At 38.9% G+C, this 16,332-nt stretch overlaps 1 protein-coding gene across 1 annotated transcript in view; it reads left to right on the forward strand.

Annotated features, from left to right (window-relative positions):
• GRIN2A (glutamate ionotropic receptor NMDA type subunit 2A) overlaps window positions 1-12,627 on the forward strand; it is a 160,891-nt gene extending 148,264 nt beyond the window's left edge. The window contains exon 14 of the mRNA XM_084216221.1: window positions 370-12,627. Coding sequence (XP_084072347.1) covers window positions 370-2,160 — 1,791 coding nt within the window. The 3' untranslated portion in view covers window positions 2,161-12,627. The remainder of the gene's footprint in view (window positions 1-369) is intronic.
• Window positions 12,628-16,332: the final 3,705 nt, after the last annotated feature.

A 16,332-nucleotide genomic window follows, 5' to 3' on the forward strand; every position in this document is an offset into this window, starting at 1 on the left:
AACTTAATCACTGGTTTAAAATATGAGAGTATCTATTACTGAAGGTTAGTTTCATTTTGTGACAAGATTAGGGAAGCCTTTGGGGTACCTTCTAATCTTGTATTGTGGAATAAGCTGGGGAGGCCAAGACAGACGACTGATTTGTGAAACACTGGCAGTTTTTCTCCTTTGTAGTTCTAGTAGATATAGCAGAATATATTCCTCCATTTCAATGCAAGGAAATGATAAAAAGTTGGAGAGTACTTTTAATCTTTCCAGTAATGAGATAAGAAATGTTTAATTTTTCTGTATTGCTAATTAAAACTAAAATGGAAGTTGTAAAAAGTTATACCTAGTGAGTTAATTTGTTTTATATTACTCATATTACAGGGTATTTACAGTTGCATTCACGGAGTACACATTGAAGAGAAGAAGAAGTCTCCTGACTTTTCTTTGACCAATTCACAAACCAACATGTTAAAACTGCTGCGAACAGCGAAAAACATGACCAATATCAACCCTTCAAGAATTGACTCCCCCAAAAGAACAACTGATTTTATTCAGAGGGGTTCTTTGATTATGGACATGGTCATGGATAAGGGAAACTTGATATTTTCTGATAACAGATCTTTTCAGACAAAGGACAACTTTTTTGGTGACAACATAAGTGAACTGCAGACGCTTCCTGGCAATCGACACAAGGACAATCTGAACAACTATGTTTTCCAAGGACAGCATCCTCTCACGCTGAATGAATCCAATCCAAATACAGTAGAGGTTGCAGTAACAACAGAAGCAAAAGTGAACTCCAGACCCAGGCAGCTTTGGAGGAAATCTGTTGAATCTTTACGCCAGGATTCTGTGCGTCAGGGCCAAGGTTCCCAGAGAGAAAATGGGTCTGAGGAAAACAGGCAGCTTTCACTGAAAAGCCAAAGATACCTTCCTGAAGAGATTGTCCATTCAGATGTCTCAGAGACATCAAGCAGAGCTACTTGCCACATGGAAGCTGAAAACAACAACAAGCACCACAAAACCAAGGACAATTTTAAAAAAAGGACAGTAGCATCAAAATACCCAAAAGACACTAGTGATGTGGAACTGACATATCTGAAAACCAAACAGGGCTCTCCACGGGATAAAATCTACACGATTGATGCTGACAAGGAGCCAGGATTCCGCTTGGACACACCTCAGTACATTGAAAACATCGTCCTTCCAGAACCCGTAGAGCTTCCCGATGTTTACCAAGATCACAACGACAACTACAGGAAAGCCGAACACGCCAACAGGACTCCCTCACATAATGAAGACAGTCTTCCAAATAATGACCAGTTTAAACTCTATGGAAAACACTTCACTCTCAAAGAAAAAAATACTTCCCTAGGTGACATGAACGATAGGTACAGGCAGAATTCCACGCACTGCAGGAGCTGTCTCTCCAACATGCCCACCTACGCGGGGCACTACTCGACCAGATCTCCCTATAAATGCGACGCGTGCTTGCGGATGGGGAACCTCTATGATATTGAGGAAGATCAGATGCTGCAGGATACAACGAACTTATCGCTTCCTGAAGAAATATATGAGCGTACTTGGTCACAAAGTAGTGCTCTGCAATATCATAAAAAGAATAAACTGAGGATTAGCAGGCAGCACTCTTTTGATAATATCGCTGATAAGTCCAGGGAAATTGATATTGGAAGACCTTCTCGTAGTATAAGCTTGAAAGAAAGAGAGAAATTTCTTCAAAGTAGTCCATATGCAAGCATGTTTAGTGTTCCCTCAAGCAAACTGTTGAGCAACAAGGCCTCACTTTTAACTCATGCTCTGGAGGACAGTAAGAGGAGCAAGTCCCTGTACGCTGTTCACTCGGATGATAACCCCTTCCTGCACTCCTATCGTGATGACCAGCATTTATCCCTTAGGCGAAGTCCAGCTGATCTTTATAAACATTCATTGCCAACAAGAGGAAGAAATGATAATTATTTAAGGTCATCCATACAGTCTACAGCATCATACTCTTCCAGGGATGGTCGGATCCATAATGACATGTACATTTCAGAGCATGTTTTGCCTTACGTTGCAAATAGGAATAGCTTGTACTCAACTCCAAGGGTTTTAAATTCCTGTAGCAATACACGTGTGTATAAGAAAAGGCCTAGCATTGAATCAGATGTTTAAATTTTCCATGAACACTTTATCTATAGGGAAAGAATAGTTGCCACCATCTTAGAGGGAGAATTTTTCCTTTAACAGTATCCTGCTCTGGTAAATGATACGTAAACCTCTCCCTTTCCCAATGTACTTTTGTACATGAATAGGTAAACTGGTATGCTCTGATCTATCCTTTTAAAATATGTCTTGTTAAAAAGGATAAAAAATAGCCATTTATGTGTGCTTTATATATAAATGGCAAGTTGTACTGAAATAGCCCCAATATATGTTGGCAACTATGCTGTTTTGTACCTAATTATTTTACTATTTCGGTTATTCTAATTTATGTTGCTAAGTATCATTCAATGTACTTTTGTCCTTAGAAATGTTTAATGATTTTCTAGTACTGGATAAGCAATATGGTATGCATGTAGTATGACACAGACAACAAGAAATAGGGATGCATTTGCACAGATTCAAAAGTAACAGAGAACAGAAAGCTAAGACTTCCAAAAATATATTTTAGCTTCATAATTATTTTCAAAGCCAAATAATAATTTTAAAAAACCCCAAACCCCAGGACCTTAATAAATAAAATATAGTGTGTTAGCACAAAATTAGGATGTTCCTTCTAGACTGACAGACAGTAGATGGGAAGGCAGTAACCCCAAACATGTGAACTGCTGTGTACCAAAAGGAAGCCCCATGGATATTGGTTAATGTTCATGTACAAATGCTTTTCTTATATTGCACATGCACTTACCATTACAAAGTAAGTTCATTGAAAAGTTTGCAGTAATCTTGTCAGAAATTTCACAGCTGCCTAATCCAGAGTATATATTTTTAGATATCACTATATGGCACTTACTATGGAGCTGTGGACTTTATTAGTAACCTTGAGGCCTATTGTGTATGTAAGTTTGCATTTGCCCCTTACTGGTGATTACTCAGGGCTGTATAGTATTTCTTTTATTCTTTCACTTCCCAAACCAAATCCCAACCCACTGTAGTTCTTTGTTCATAGTGTATTAGTGACAACTGATTAATTGTATATTAATAGTACTAAAGCTGTTAATACAGTATCAAACACCGACAGCCATAAGTTCAGTGTGGTCAGTGAGGAGTGTGGTACCATTTATTTCCATACACAGAGAAGGATGAACACCTTTGGAAGGACTTCTTCCTTCCACAATATTGTGCATATTTGTTGAACATCAGACCATTTTTCTAACCTCTCCAATCAAGTCTGTTGTATAAAGTGAATATATGCACATGTAACTAAGAAACAGTATCTTTATTATCACTTACTGATACACAGGTATTCACATAACAGGGATGCATTGTTATATGACTTTTCCTTCTATAGATGTCAATCAGATTATTTCACAAATAAAATGTCTGTTACACACCCCTCCATACCCTCACTGGAATAAAAAAAACCAACTGGATTTTAACCATAAGGGAGCATGAAAGGGAAGAGAGGAAGCCTTTCAGGAGAAGAGTGTACAGCTGCAAATTTAATTTCAACTAAAGAAGTAAATATAATTACTAATACATTTAACTACTGAAAGTGTTCCAGAGGTGGTGCTCTCCCATTTTCCTGCTACTCTGAGAATTGCTTTAGGATTTTTGTGTAGAGGAACTTTAGACTATTCAAGCGTTATTCCCTCCATTTCACTGAAGAACAGTGAGCAGGGAAACCATTACCACTGTGAATTGGAAAATGTGAATATTATCCTAACTTTTTTCTAAACTGAAACTCTTTTCAGCAGAATCGTGCCTGTCAGCTGTAATTGAAGCATCTGCATGCCAGAGGTGCAGTATGCAAGGTGTTTAATTTAGAACAGCATACTGCAGAGCAGAGTTGCAAATGGGAGATAATATAAATTATGTGTAGGGATAGTCAAAAAAAAGCTTCTTGAATTTTGTTTACAGCATTTTTTTTTAATTATTAAACAGATTTAAACTGACTTTGGCTATCAAAGTCCAGAATGAGTTCTTGGTATTTGCAAATGTATTTGTACCTTCACCATGATGGTGAAGGATGATATTTTTTAAGGAATGAAATGTAATGAGATTTGGGCTTCCGAGTCTCTTTCCAGCTTCCAAAAATCTCAGTATACTTTATTATAAGTATGATCAGAAAGCATATCTATGGGTATCTCTATGCTGTTTGGGTAAAAATATGTTTTGTGTATTTTTTATTCAACATTTGGTCATAATTATTGGCCCTGATTCACATGGGATGCTTTCTGATTCCTCACTGGAGGGAGTTTTTAAAAACAGAAGTTCCTTACCTGCCCTTAGAGAGATTTCTTAGGAAGATTTTTGTGAGCTAAGCAGGGTTAGGATCTCTGTGGGATGAACACTACTTGTCATGAACCCAAACCTTTTCCCAAAGACACAAGTATGCTTTGCTCTTATGTCTACAGGAAGGCAAATGCACTGAAGGCATAATGTTGTAATGACTATAATAAAAATATTTCAGCCAAATTTCAATATCCAGTCCAAATCATAGTATATTAACCAAAATCCAAAGTGTTCTGAACTATCTGCTGTGTTTCAGCAGATATGATATTTGCTGATGTCGTGCCAAATCCTGCCATGGAAGTTGCTGAGCATTTTACCCAGTAAATCATAAAACTCAGTGGTGGCTCTTGTCTTTCACATCATCATTAAGCTCTCAAGTATTTGTTGATCGCTCCAAGTCTTTTGTATCATCATCTCTATCTAACCAGACACACATTATTCAATATTTATATGAGTACTGTATGGGAAGCTGTGGGAAAGAAAAATTCCCATTTACATTTTCTCTCTTGAGATTCAGTTGTAAACATCCTCAACCCAGGTGGATTTATCTTTCTGTGAAATGTACAAGAAAATTAGCTGCAACAAAATATATTGCAGTGTTTGCTTTTTCTGATTTGAGCAGATTTCTGGTGACTGTAGAAATTTATTACTATTATCTGCAATATGCAATACAACCACCTGCCCTAAACCAAAATAACGAGACTGAGGGAAGACTTGATAATGTTGCACATCAGTTGTTCACATGGAAATATAAGATGCTGCCTTAAAGAAGGAAAAAACCCCACCAGATACTGAAAGTAGAGGGAGTAAGAGGCTGCATGCTTTTGTTGTTTTGATCTTGGCATAAATCCGAGCGGATAAAGGGGGAAGGAGAGCTGAGGCAGGGCTGAGGGCAGTACCGGTGTGCTTGCAGATGTGCTCGTGTAAAGAAGAAGCAGCTGAGAAGTTGAAGAAAAATCTTCAACAGAGCCACAAGCCACAGCTTGTGAGGCTCAGCCTAGAGCGCGTGGAATTCTGAATTTTGCCTGAGCTTTGTTGATATATTTGCACTGACTTTCAATGAAACCGAGATCAAGACTTTCTGTATTTCCCTCTCTCTCACTCTAGCTGCTGCTATACTTGAAGAGGAGAAAAGAATCTTCCTGCATAAGTGGCCATCCTTTCTGTACCTTTCTGGATGGTGCTGGTGACTTGTTACACATTTTCCTGATTACAGCTCTAGCAGTTTGTTGGTCATTCCTATCACCACGGTTTCCTGTGACTCCAGCTGGAACTGAATCAGGCTGTAAATGATATGGGCCATTCTTGGTAGCATGTCCTGTAGTGTTACACTGCTCCTGGACGACACCTTTTGTGGAGGCAGGATATTGAATTGCTGAGGAATGCAGTAGGTACATGGAGGTAAAAACAGATATGTAGACATACCTGCCTCTTGCTTTTTTTCCTCTTTTAAAGATATTGTAGAATTTCTTCATGTTTTTGTCTTTCCCTTTTCGCCACAGTAAATTTTCCTTTTTTTCTCTCAAATAGATTTTGTGTTCTGCTTGTGTTTCTTAGAACAGTGTAGCCACCCACTAATTTAAAAGCATGGAAATAAGATATTTTAATATATAAGATAAAATTAAGGAAAATTAAGAGATTTTGCATTTCTGGAAAATTTAATTTAATGTTTTTGCAGCTTTTGCTCAGAACTCATTACTCTGCTATCTAAGAAGCTTGGTTAGGAGAAAGAGTGCTGTGGACAAACAGAAATGAAATCACCGCCAGCTCACTGTGTTTTGGCAGCATCTCATAAATACATGTCTCTTTATGGTCTTTCAGGAACACTTAAGAGGTAAAATAAGGCTCACAAGAGAAATCAGGTGTGGTTGTTTTGTTTTTTTTTTTCCTGATGAAAACAAGTCTTTTTATGCAGTTTTAAAGGAAGCAAAGGCTAGAGCTGTGTGAGTAGCTTTGGGTTCCTGTGCTGGAAGGCTAAGCTCTGTTACCAGTGGGGAGAGAGAGAGAGAGAGAGAAAGCCAGAGAAAGCAAGCTCCCTCTGGATGGAAGTTCAGAGGACTGAAGGCTCTGGAGCAGTTATGTGGGGGTTATGTCCAGAAATAAATTACCTCTCTCTGTTGACTTTTTAGAAAGTATAGGCTCCCAACTCACATAGCTCAGTTAGGTGGATTTAGAAAAGCAATGGTCTGTTTATCCCCAGCCTCAAAAATCTGCCTTCAGTATCAGGTTCAGCCTTGGAGGTATAATAGGTCCCTGTGCTCATGAAAATAGGATTTTTTATTGGGGTTTGAAATACCCCCTGCATAGTTGGGATAACAATTTGCTTTACACCATGAGACTACCCAGCATGGGAGAAAAGTGTCAGAATCTAATTCCTGTGTATGAAGTTTATACTTTCATATTTCTGCAGTGTAGCATAGGCACCTTAGAGATGGGGAAGATTTTGGTACTGTTCCCTCCCTTGCTGGGTTTATCAACGTAGAACAGAAATTGTGTCACAAAGCTAAGGGTCTGAGAATCTGCCTGGATTTAGGAAGAATTCAAGAGATGAAGTTTTTTTGTTATTTTACATTGCATTTAAGATGTTTGATATATAAAAACGAGTGAAAACAGAACTTTTATGAAAAAATCCTCTCCCACTTAATATAAAGAAAAGAATAACTATCCTGTGGCTTGGCTAGATTGTGTCAAATGTTAATCATCACATTGTGTGCTTCTTTCGAGATGAGTGTCATACATTCCCTTCTTTCCCAGCTCTGGTCCTATCTTAGCTCAAAAGTCCTTTTAAAGCAGATACCTTTCCTGAGTAGGACAGTCTGGTTTCAACATAAAAACAGTTTTCCAGGGATAGACTTAAATTATTTTCTCAGCAATGATTTTTTTTTTTTTGGTTAATCTAAACTTCCTTTCTATTGAGAGCTGAGCCTTCCAAACTTAGCAGTACTGAAGGAACTTCTGAAAGAACATAAAGGCCTTTCAAACTGCGACTTATGATATGAGCCATTTCCCTCCCCAAACTCACCTGTACTGTCTTATTTAAATGTATTGGCAACATGTCAGCATTTGAGGGAGCTCAGTTTAATCACAGCTGTGTATTTCTTCATGGTGTGGGTGTAAGTACAGGCAGGAACGTGGTGTGATGGAAGAAAGGCTCGATGTGCTGTGGCTGGAGTCACCTGTGAAGCTGTGGTTAAATGGGAGTAGCCTCAGGAGTGTGCTGTCTCTTACATGTTTCTGGTCATGCAGAGTCTCTGTCTGATGTGCCCATACTGTCCCTGGTGTGAAGCTCCTGTGGAGTTCCTCTGCTGTCCTTGTGGAGCTGCCCCCATGCTCGCCCCATTCCCGTGTCGCAGCGGTGTCTGTCAGAGGGGAGGTGGCTGCTTGTGCTCTCAAGGGGAGCTGCAATCCTGCCCTGCTTCTCCCTGCTCTGCTGGGGAGGGTTCCTGCACTCTCTGTAAATAAGCTCTTCATTTATTTTCCTCACTCAGGCTTTAACTTTTTTTTCCCCCCTGCTTCTCTCGACCTGTGTACAGAGAATGCGCTCTAAAAATATGTGCTCTTCCAAAGTCCTGTGGCTTTGGAAGCCAGGAATACAGGTGTGCATCACCCTGCAATGCAGTGAAAATGCACTTGGTTCTCCTCGTGGGATCATCAGCTTTTTTGTTCCATAATGCAGAATGTATCTGCCATTGTTGAAACTGTTCTTTTTTTTTTTAAATTTCTGCCATTCTAACAGCTGTAAGAATCCACTGCTGATTTTGTGATGATTTCGTCATATCTATAATTTAAGAACCAGAAATAATATAAGTAAAAATAAGTTACCTCACTATTTACCAGGTTTTTGTTGTTTTGCGCTTAAATGAAAATTTTTACTCCTTTTGCTTAATTCTTTACCTGTATTGGAAACAAGGCTAAATTAGTAGAGAATATAGCCATGCTGTAACATTGTCATGCAATACCTTTATTAATAGATAACCACACTAAATATAGTATTACATATTTAAAAGAGAGATGGGTTCGACTCTCCAACTCTTAAAAAGTAGTGGTGATAAGCAGTTATACTACTAGATGTTTTGTCCTTTCCCTTTTGTATTAGTATTTGTTTTCACTAATATATTTCAAAAACTATATTTCTGTGCACGTTAGAAAACTGTGAAAATAAATACCAATAAATATTGTGATACTTATTCAGTGCACTGTAAAGTTCCAAGTGAGATGATACTTTGCTTTTGGGAATTGACGAAAGTTTCCTCACTTCTCAGAAATGGTACTAAGCTTTAATGTGGGAAAATGGTAATATTTACAGTGACATGAAATTTTAATGGAGAATGTCTTGTTTTGCACTTCTGGTACTATTAGAAGAAATGATATGTTTTTCTCAGAAAATGCATTATGAGATTACGTTTTTAAATTTGTTTTGTGCATTGCAGTACATAAGAATAACCGCTTTGAAGAGATTTGTGTTACTTCATTACGACAGCATTCTTTTGTCTGATAATTTTTTTCTCCTGAGCCCGTTGAATAATGGTATTTAATGGCAAAAACCTTTTTGGGAATGTATTTTGGCTTCTGTCTCACATTGCAAACCCTGCACTTGGACTCGTAGTGATGCAGTCGAAGGCCCTGCTGAGGCTGCTCTGCCTTTCTGCGCTCCTGGGGACGGGGACCTTCCTTGTTCCCAGCTGGGACGAGTTTAGAGGAGTCCAGGACACTTTTGGAGGATGTGCTGTGCAACAATGCAAGTGTAAATGATCTTCAAAAGTGAAAATAAAAAGAAATTGGAGGTTCACAGTTAGCCACACTAATTGGGGGGGGGGTGGTCTGTGACAGGGGTCTGCAGTTTCTGGAGGAGATAATAGCTTTTAACTAAAGTAATTTGAATTCTACTTAAGTTTCTGAAAGTAACTGAAAAAGTAGGAGTTTCCTTTTTCTTTTAAAGCCAAAGTCTTTACATTTTCATATGAGGTTTCACAGGAAAATGGGCCAAAGAATACAATTAAATATGCAAATGGTTAATCCTATGGAAAAGGGTATCCTGTTATCTTGATATGCACAAGCATATTAATGGTAATAGGAACAATGTGTGTAATTTTCCTGTATATTGCTATGTAGGTTGCACTATTTTGAATGACACAAGCCTGATATTTTGATTACCAAATACCATAAGATGCTGTTTATTAATAGTTTAAACTTGTTAACCTAAATATATATACAGTATACCCAGGCGTGCGTGCATACACCTTCCAACCAGTCATGCGTGAGTAATCTCCCAAAGCTGGGGGACACATTTCAGCAGTGCTTTATTTTAAGTGGTTTTCTTCTTTCCAAACCTCCCACATCTAGAAATCCTCTAGCAGCTTTTATTGTAGTGTTTGATACTGGGTACAGAAGGGGCTAAAGGACTGGTTTGGGTCAGGATTGCTCTGTGCTAGGACACATGCAAACATTCAGAGAGCTGCTGTCCAAAAGAGCTGGAATTGATGCTTGCTGTAATCACCAAGCCATAGGAAAAGGATTGCTCTTCATGCTGCTTTGAAAATCTTGGCCAGAGAGGCTCTATTGGCCTGGTGACTGACCTTAAATTCAGTCTGACCTTAAACTCAGACTGACCTTAAGCTCGGTGTCAGCTCATGTGATCCACATCTGGTCATCTCTTACTTAAGGCAGCTGAGGAAGGATCCTTCAGAACAAAATCCCCAGGGAAGAGGAGCTGGTGTGTGCACCAGTGTGTTCTACCACGCAGACTGGGCAGGCTCCAAAATGGGGTTTTTATGCCAGGCAGGATTGATCAGTGGTAAGGCACACTCACATCTCTCCGTGCACAGGCTTTTGTGCTTCCTAGCACTGGTGATGTGGAGATTTCCACTGAGGGATAAGTGTGGAAATAGCTTCTTTTCTAAATTTATACTGCTCTAACTAAAACTTAAAAAAAAAAATAAAATTCCTTGGAATCATTTGTTGGAAGTAATTACTAAGCTGTTTTTGAAAGAGAAAGCTGTATAATTACCAATTTTTCCACCTTAACCAAGAAACAATAAATTCTGTAGGGTCAGATTTTATTTACTGCTCATTGCAAGTATGTTTTGGAGCAGAACTTTGTTTCAAGAAAATTTTTGCTTAGCTTATTATTACCTGGTCTAGGTCTGGATTCCAAATGTGGACAAAATACCTCTTGACTTAAATGGGGTGTTTGAGGGAGAGATGGGAGGGCAGATCCTGAGTACAGTTCACACTCAGATTTTAGAAATCCCCATGTTTTAAAACCTCATATTGCAAAGGTTTGGAAATTGCATCATGTTAAATTGTGTGCATCTAGGAAAGAAAGCAGTGCAATTCCAGCAAGAGCTGTTAGCACTTTATACTTGATATTAGGTATAATATTTTGGAATAGTCTTGCTCATTTCAGAACATCCATTTTGCACCAATGATGAACAGCCTGATCTCTCTGTCATCACACTCACACCCACTTGTACAGTGGATCTCGTGCCTTCCCTGCTAAAACCAGGAGGCACAAACAGAATTCATTAATCTGTTAGGCAAACTCCTACTGATCCTTAACCCATCACTGCATTTTATTCAAAATTTCCATCCATACGTGCCAAGCTCTCACAAGACTTCACCTGTGAGTTAATAATGTTGATTTTAATTCATCAGATTCAAATTCACACTAAACCTCAAGGGCATTTTGTGCTTCCTTTCATCCTGTTTAAGGATATTTGTGGGCTTAGATGAAACACCAATATTTCTGTGCTGCTAAACAAAACTCACCAGAAATATTTTAAAAATCTCAAATTACGCTTTGAAAAACATTTTTTACCTGTTTACTTGAATAATGTCAATTTAATGTGTTGTCTTGATCAGTTTTTGTACATATACATGTGTATATATATAAGCTATATATAAATATGTATATGTATAAAGTTTTTTGGGGAGAATGAGGGGCAAGACAGAAATCCAGAGTTGTGTCAAAGATTCTACAATAATTTATTAACAGTTTCAAGTAACGTATTGTTGTTTTGAGTTTGGTTAGAAGTTAATTGCAGTTGAACTATGAAAAATGAAATGCAACCGAGAAAAAGAGAATTCACAATATTAGCTTAGGATTTTTTTAACAAAGAAAATTAGTTACTAGTACAGTTGGAAGAATATTATTTTTTTTTTGATTGGGGAAAAGAACTCCAGGTGTAATAGTTTGTATCAATTACATGGAGCACTAACCTACATTGCACTAGGAAAAATTTGCATGCCAAAAATAAAATTCTACCAGAAATCTTGGAACCATTCAATTAATTCCATACACAGTAAACTAAAAATCCTGTCACTTCTGTTATTTCCTAGTACAATTTGTTGTAACAGCCTCAAAGTGTCATACTTCATACTACCAAAGTGTAAGTCACAAATTTTTGATTGCTAGCAAAGAATAGGAGAGATTTGAAGAGCTCTTAATACCTGGGAAAACAAATCAGGATGTTAGAGAAGAAATAAAAGAATATTGGTGAAGTGGAATCAACCATAAAATAATGATTTTTTTTAGAGAATCCAGAATTTCATTATTAAATTCACAGTCTAATGGATTCTTCAAAAGAAAGGGTTTGGGGGAAAACAGAAGTTTAAAAATCTAGTTTTGACATTCCAATTACTGCCTGTTTTTTTAGCTAGGTTTAGCAGAGTGAAATGAATTGGAACACAGACAGTTTCAGCTGCTGTGTGGCACAGACACGTGAGCGCCCAGCTCCCCCTGCAGCCTCTGCCCCTTCCTCCGGGATCTGGGGGAGGCTGGAGCTGCCCCAGAGCAGCGTGGGGGAGCTGGGAGTCACACTCCTCTCTCCTGTGTTCACATCCTGTCTCACTGCAGTTCACCCTGAACATATTCTAACCCAGTGCATGACTGAGTGCTAATACTGTATAAATATTTTGAAACATATCTTTAAAAAATAAAAAAAAAGTTTGCTTCAAACTTTTTATGATAGAGAAATATATAATTATTATGGTTGTCTGACAAATTGTATTGTGTTCATTTTTTTTTTTTGTTAAATATGTAGAAAAACATTAAGGGAATGGGGGACTTGAATGTCTGTGTGTACTGAAATGTATATAACTATTTGGAAGAACACATGTGCCAAGTATAACATGATGTAAAAATTGTAAATATATGAAAAATTCATTTTTCTAATAAAGATAATTTCTGCCAATTAATATGAAAAGGAACAATGTTATTATTCTGGTCTGTCTTCCTTGTTAAATGGGGCAAGAGGAGGCATCACCTAGGAAGAAGGTTTACATATTTTTTTCCTTAGCCATTGATGTGATTTGAAGGGTGTTAACAGCCACGTGTTTTGAGACATCCTTTGTTGTTAGAAATTATCTAAAGGTGAAGATGCCCGAAGCGAAAGCTGACGGTATGTGCTTGGTGATCCCAATTTAATTTAATTCACAAAGAGGATCGAGACAATTAACTTATGGAAAATTCCTTTGTTGTGAGAATGGTGCTTTGAGAGGTGCTCCCTCAGCAGAGGGAGCAGGAGGAGCTCAGTGAAGGAAGTCCCCTCACCTGGGGCACCATCCTCCCAAATCCTGAGAGGCGTCGGATGCACGAGGCACGGTGGGCCTGCGAGAGGAGGTGATCTTGGCTACAGAAAGGCAGGAGCTCTTTGGGCCCTTGTGGAGGCAGCATCCAGCCTGAGAAGGAGGTGTCCTGCCAGGAATGATGCCACCCCTGAGGAGAGCTGGAGAGCTGGAGCTGTGGAGCTCAGTCAGGTGAGGATGGAGGAGAGCAAAGCAGGGGTGAGAAAACAGCAGTGATGTCTCACATCTGCTGTGGCTCTTGGTACCCACAAGCTTGTCTAATGTTCTGGTTAATCAAATTATAAATCAAAATAGAGGTTTTAATGGAGCATTTAAAATTAGTTCTAAGGTTTGACTATTTGCCTGGCCATGGGAGCTAAAGAATGAGGTTCACACTGGGCTCTGAAGTGCTTCCGTAGGACCCCATTTTCCATGATGTCTCATCAGCTAATTAAAATCTTTGAATCCACAGAATGGGCAAAAACAAACCTTTGGCAATTAGAATAATGTTCTTTGAGGCAATGGGAGGAAAGTCGTTACAAAAACCCAAAGTATCCTTTTGATATAGGGGCTTTGTGTTGAATGTAAATATAATGATGGGGTGAAAGGTGGCCCATGGATATCTCACAGCAGAACAATCTATTTGTTCCCAAGATGAACACGACTGCATAGATAATATGAGAGATACAAATTTGGACTTCTGTCCTTAATGAGGTTTTTAATGAGGAAAAACCTGCTGGGCTTATGGTCTTCTGCTAGAAGATTCTTTCAAAGGGACCCTGCCCTATTTGTATCCAAACATCTCCATTTCATGAAACAACAAGAGATGTGCCCCAGTTACTGAATCATTATGAATCATTATCTGAGCTTGGATCTTTGTTTTTATGTGATAATGGTGCTTGTATCCAGGCTGGTGTTGGCATCAGGGCTGCTCCTCCCAGCTCCACCTGCCAGCAGAGCTGATTCTCTCTGTGTGTCTCTGAGTCAGCTCAGCCTCGGCTTTGATTCCCTTTGGGATCTGGTTCAAAGACAGTCGCATTCCCCCACATCGTTCTTTTGAGTCTTTGCTGATGTGTCTATGGCAACTACCAGTCTTCTAAGACTTTGCTTGCTAAGAAAAAATAAAGTTTAAGTGGTGGCTGGGAAATGGAAGCTTTTTAAGTATGACATATTGAGCATGGCACTGCCAGCAGCATTCCCAGCGAACTGAGCAATGCACCCTGTACCAACACAAGTTTTTCCCTGTAATTTGGACTCAAAAACAGCTGTTCTAAGGCCAACTGCTGAAGTCGGCTCATGTCTATATACAGAAACACAATTCAACCTCCTTGTTGTGGTGAGCTTTCCCACTGATCATTCTAACTGCTTGTTTCTCTGCTTCTTCCAGCAGTTTACAAACAGCATTAGCTTCCCCTTGCAGACTTGTTGCAGTACAAAAACCAAACCATGGTTTCCACAAATTGCATTATTGATCTATCCTATGATTCTCTGTCACGCTGTGCTTCTCCCACTTCAGCAGGCACCTCCTCATGAGCAGCACTCTGGTCCTGTTTTCCACTGGGGAAGGGAAGTTTCACAAGCTGCACAAGGGTCTCTGCATTGATTTTCATGTTTTCTCTCTAGATGTTCCCAAAGAAGTTTTCAGGTGGGTGGGAGGATGGGGTTGTATGTGTGTGTAGTATACTGACTATTTATTTGTTTGCTGCTAGTTAGCTTACACAGGATGATCATTGCAGATATTGACTGCATTCTGTTCAAATTAACATGCTCAAATCTTTTTAAAAATAATGCATGTTTATTATGTAAACAGTGATTGTTCCAAAACTATGGCAGTAATGATTCTGATGCACTGAGGTTTCTCAGCTTTGCAGTAAGCAATAGGGGATGCTAAACCAGAATATAATAGTGATTAGCATTGTTTAGACAAGGTTACTGCAAGGTCAAAGGCATTTTCCAGGGGTCTCCATGCAGCTCCAGGTGTAATTTAATAGCAATAATCCTTAAAAAACTTTTGGCACTGCAAAAGCACATGGTGTTTTTAGAGTAGACCTCAGCCTGCTGGTTAGATGTGACCCACCTTATGAGATCATTGAACCCTTTCATAGTCCAAAACTGCATAACATTTACACTGTCTGTAAAGAGCTATGAAAGATATGAAAAGCAAAAAATCTGAACACAAAACTCCAGAGACACAAAATACAATATTAACCAGGTTTGAAAGTCTCAGGCCCTCTCGTTATAGAATTGTGCAGTTCCACTAATTACTTTGGGGACTGAAGCTGTTTGGCATTTCAGAGGCTTGGATGTGAGCAGCTGTCTCCCTCCATCCTGCATGGGGAAAAGCAAATTGAGTAGGAACCATAACAGGCATTTCTCTGTGCTCAAGGGAAAGCAGAGACCTTGGCTGGGTTTTCCTCCCAGTTCCTGAGATGGTGTAGTTTTATCAGTTAAGAGGTTTGCCAACTTAAGAAAAAGGTTCCTCAGTGTTATCACAATAGCACAATGCTGATATTACCCTCCTCTTTCCCAGCAAGAGAAATGTGGCAAATTGCATAATTCTCCTGGTAGCTGAAATGCCTTTAAGTCCCTTTTCTGCAGTTATAAAAGAAGAACCATTTGTATACCTTGGAGAAGATAAAAGTAGTAGGAGTGAGGATGACAAGAATAGCTGATTTTCCTCTAAGAACAAAACTGCTGTTGCATTGATTTGGCCACAGTGAGTGTTTCCCAATATGGGCTTCAAAAGCTGCAGAGCATGTTAATTCCTGTTACCCTTTTTATTTTATACGTAAATGTGCTAAAAGCTTATGTTTAAAAATAGGGGTGGGGATGATGCTGAGGGTTTTTGCTATGGGGGAAACTTTCAAATAGGACTAGACAACTCAAAGTATCCTGCAAAAAAATTGTGCAAGTTGCTTTGAATATGCATCTTGCCAGTAAGAACTTCTAGCAGTAGCTCTTAACAAACCAAGAAAATAATTTATTTTTAATGAAACATCAAATCTCAAATTGTTAGCCCATTTAGATTTTTACTTTAATTTGAAATGCTGAAATGATATTCAGGTCCTCTTTTCCTCACCTTTAAACCCACTGCTGTTCTTTTCCATGGATGCACTGTTATCTCAGCAAATGGGAGCAGCCAATGTGACCTTAATTATATTTGTACTTCTCTGAACTAAACAGCTGTGATCTTATCACCTTCCTTCTTATTTCCCATTCCTTCCATCTACTCCTAGCAGTTTTCTTTATTTCTGTCCCTGTTAGATTGTGGAAGTGTGAGCTGCACCTGCATGATCAGCACGTTTCTCTGTGTTACAAGCATTG

This window comes from Fringilla coelebs (genome assembly GCF_963513975.1).
Source record: "Fringilla coelebs genome assembly, chromosome: 16".
Classification (NCBI taxonomy): Eukaryota; Metazoa; Chordata; class Aves; order Passeriformes; family Fringillidae; genus Fringilla; species Fringilla coelebs.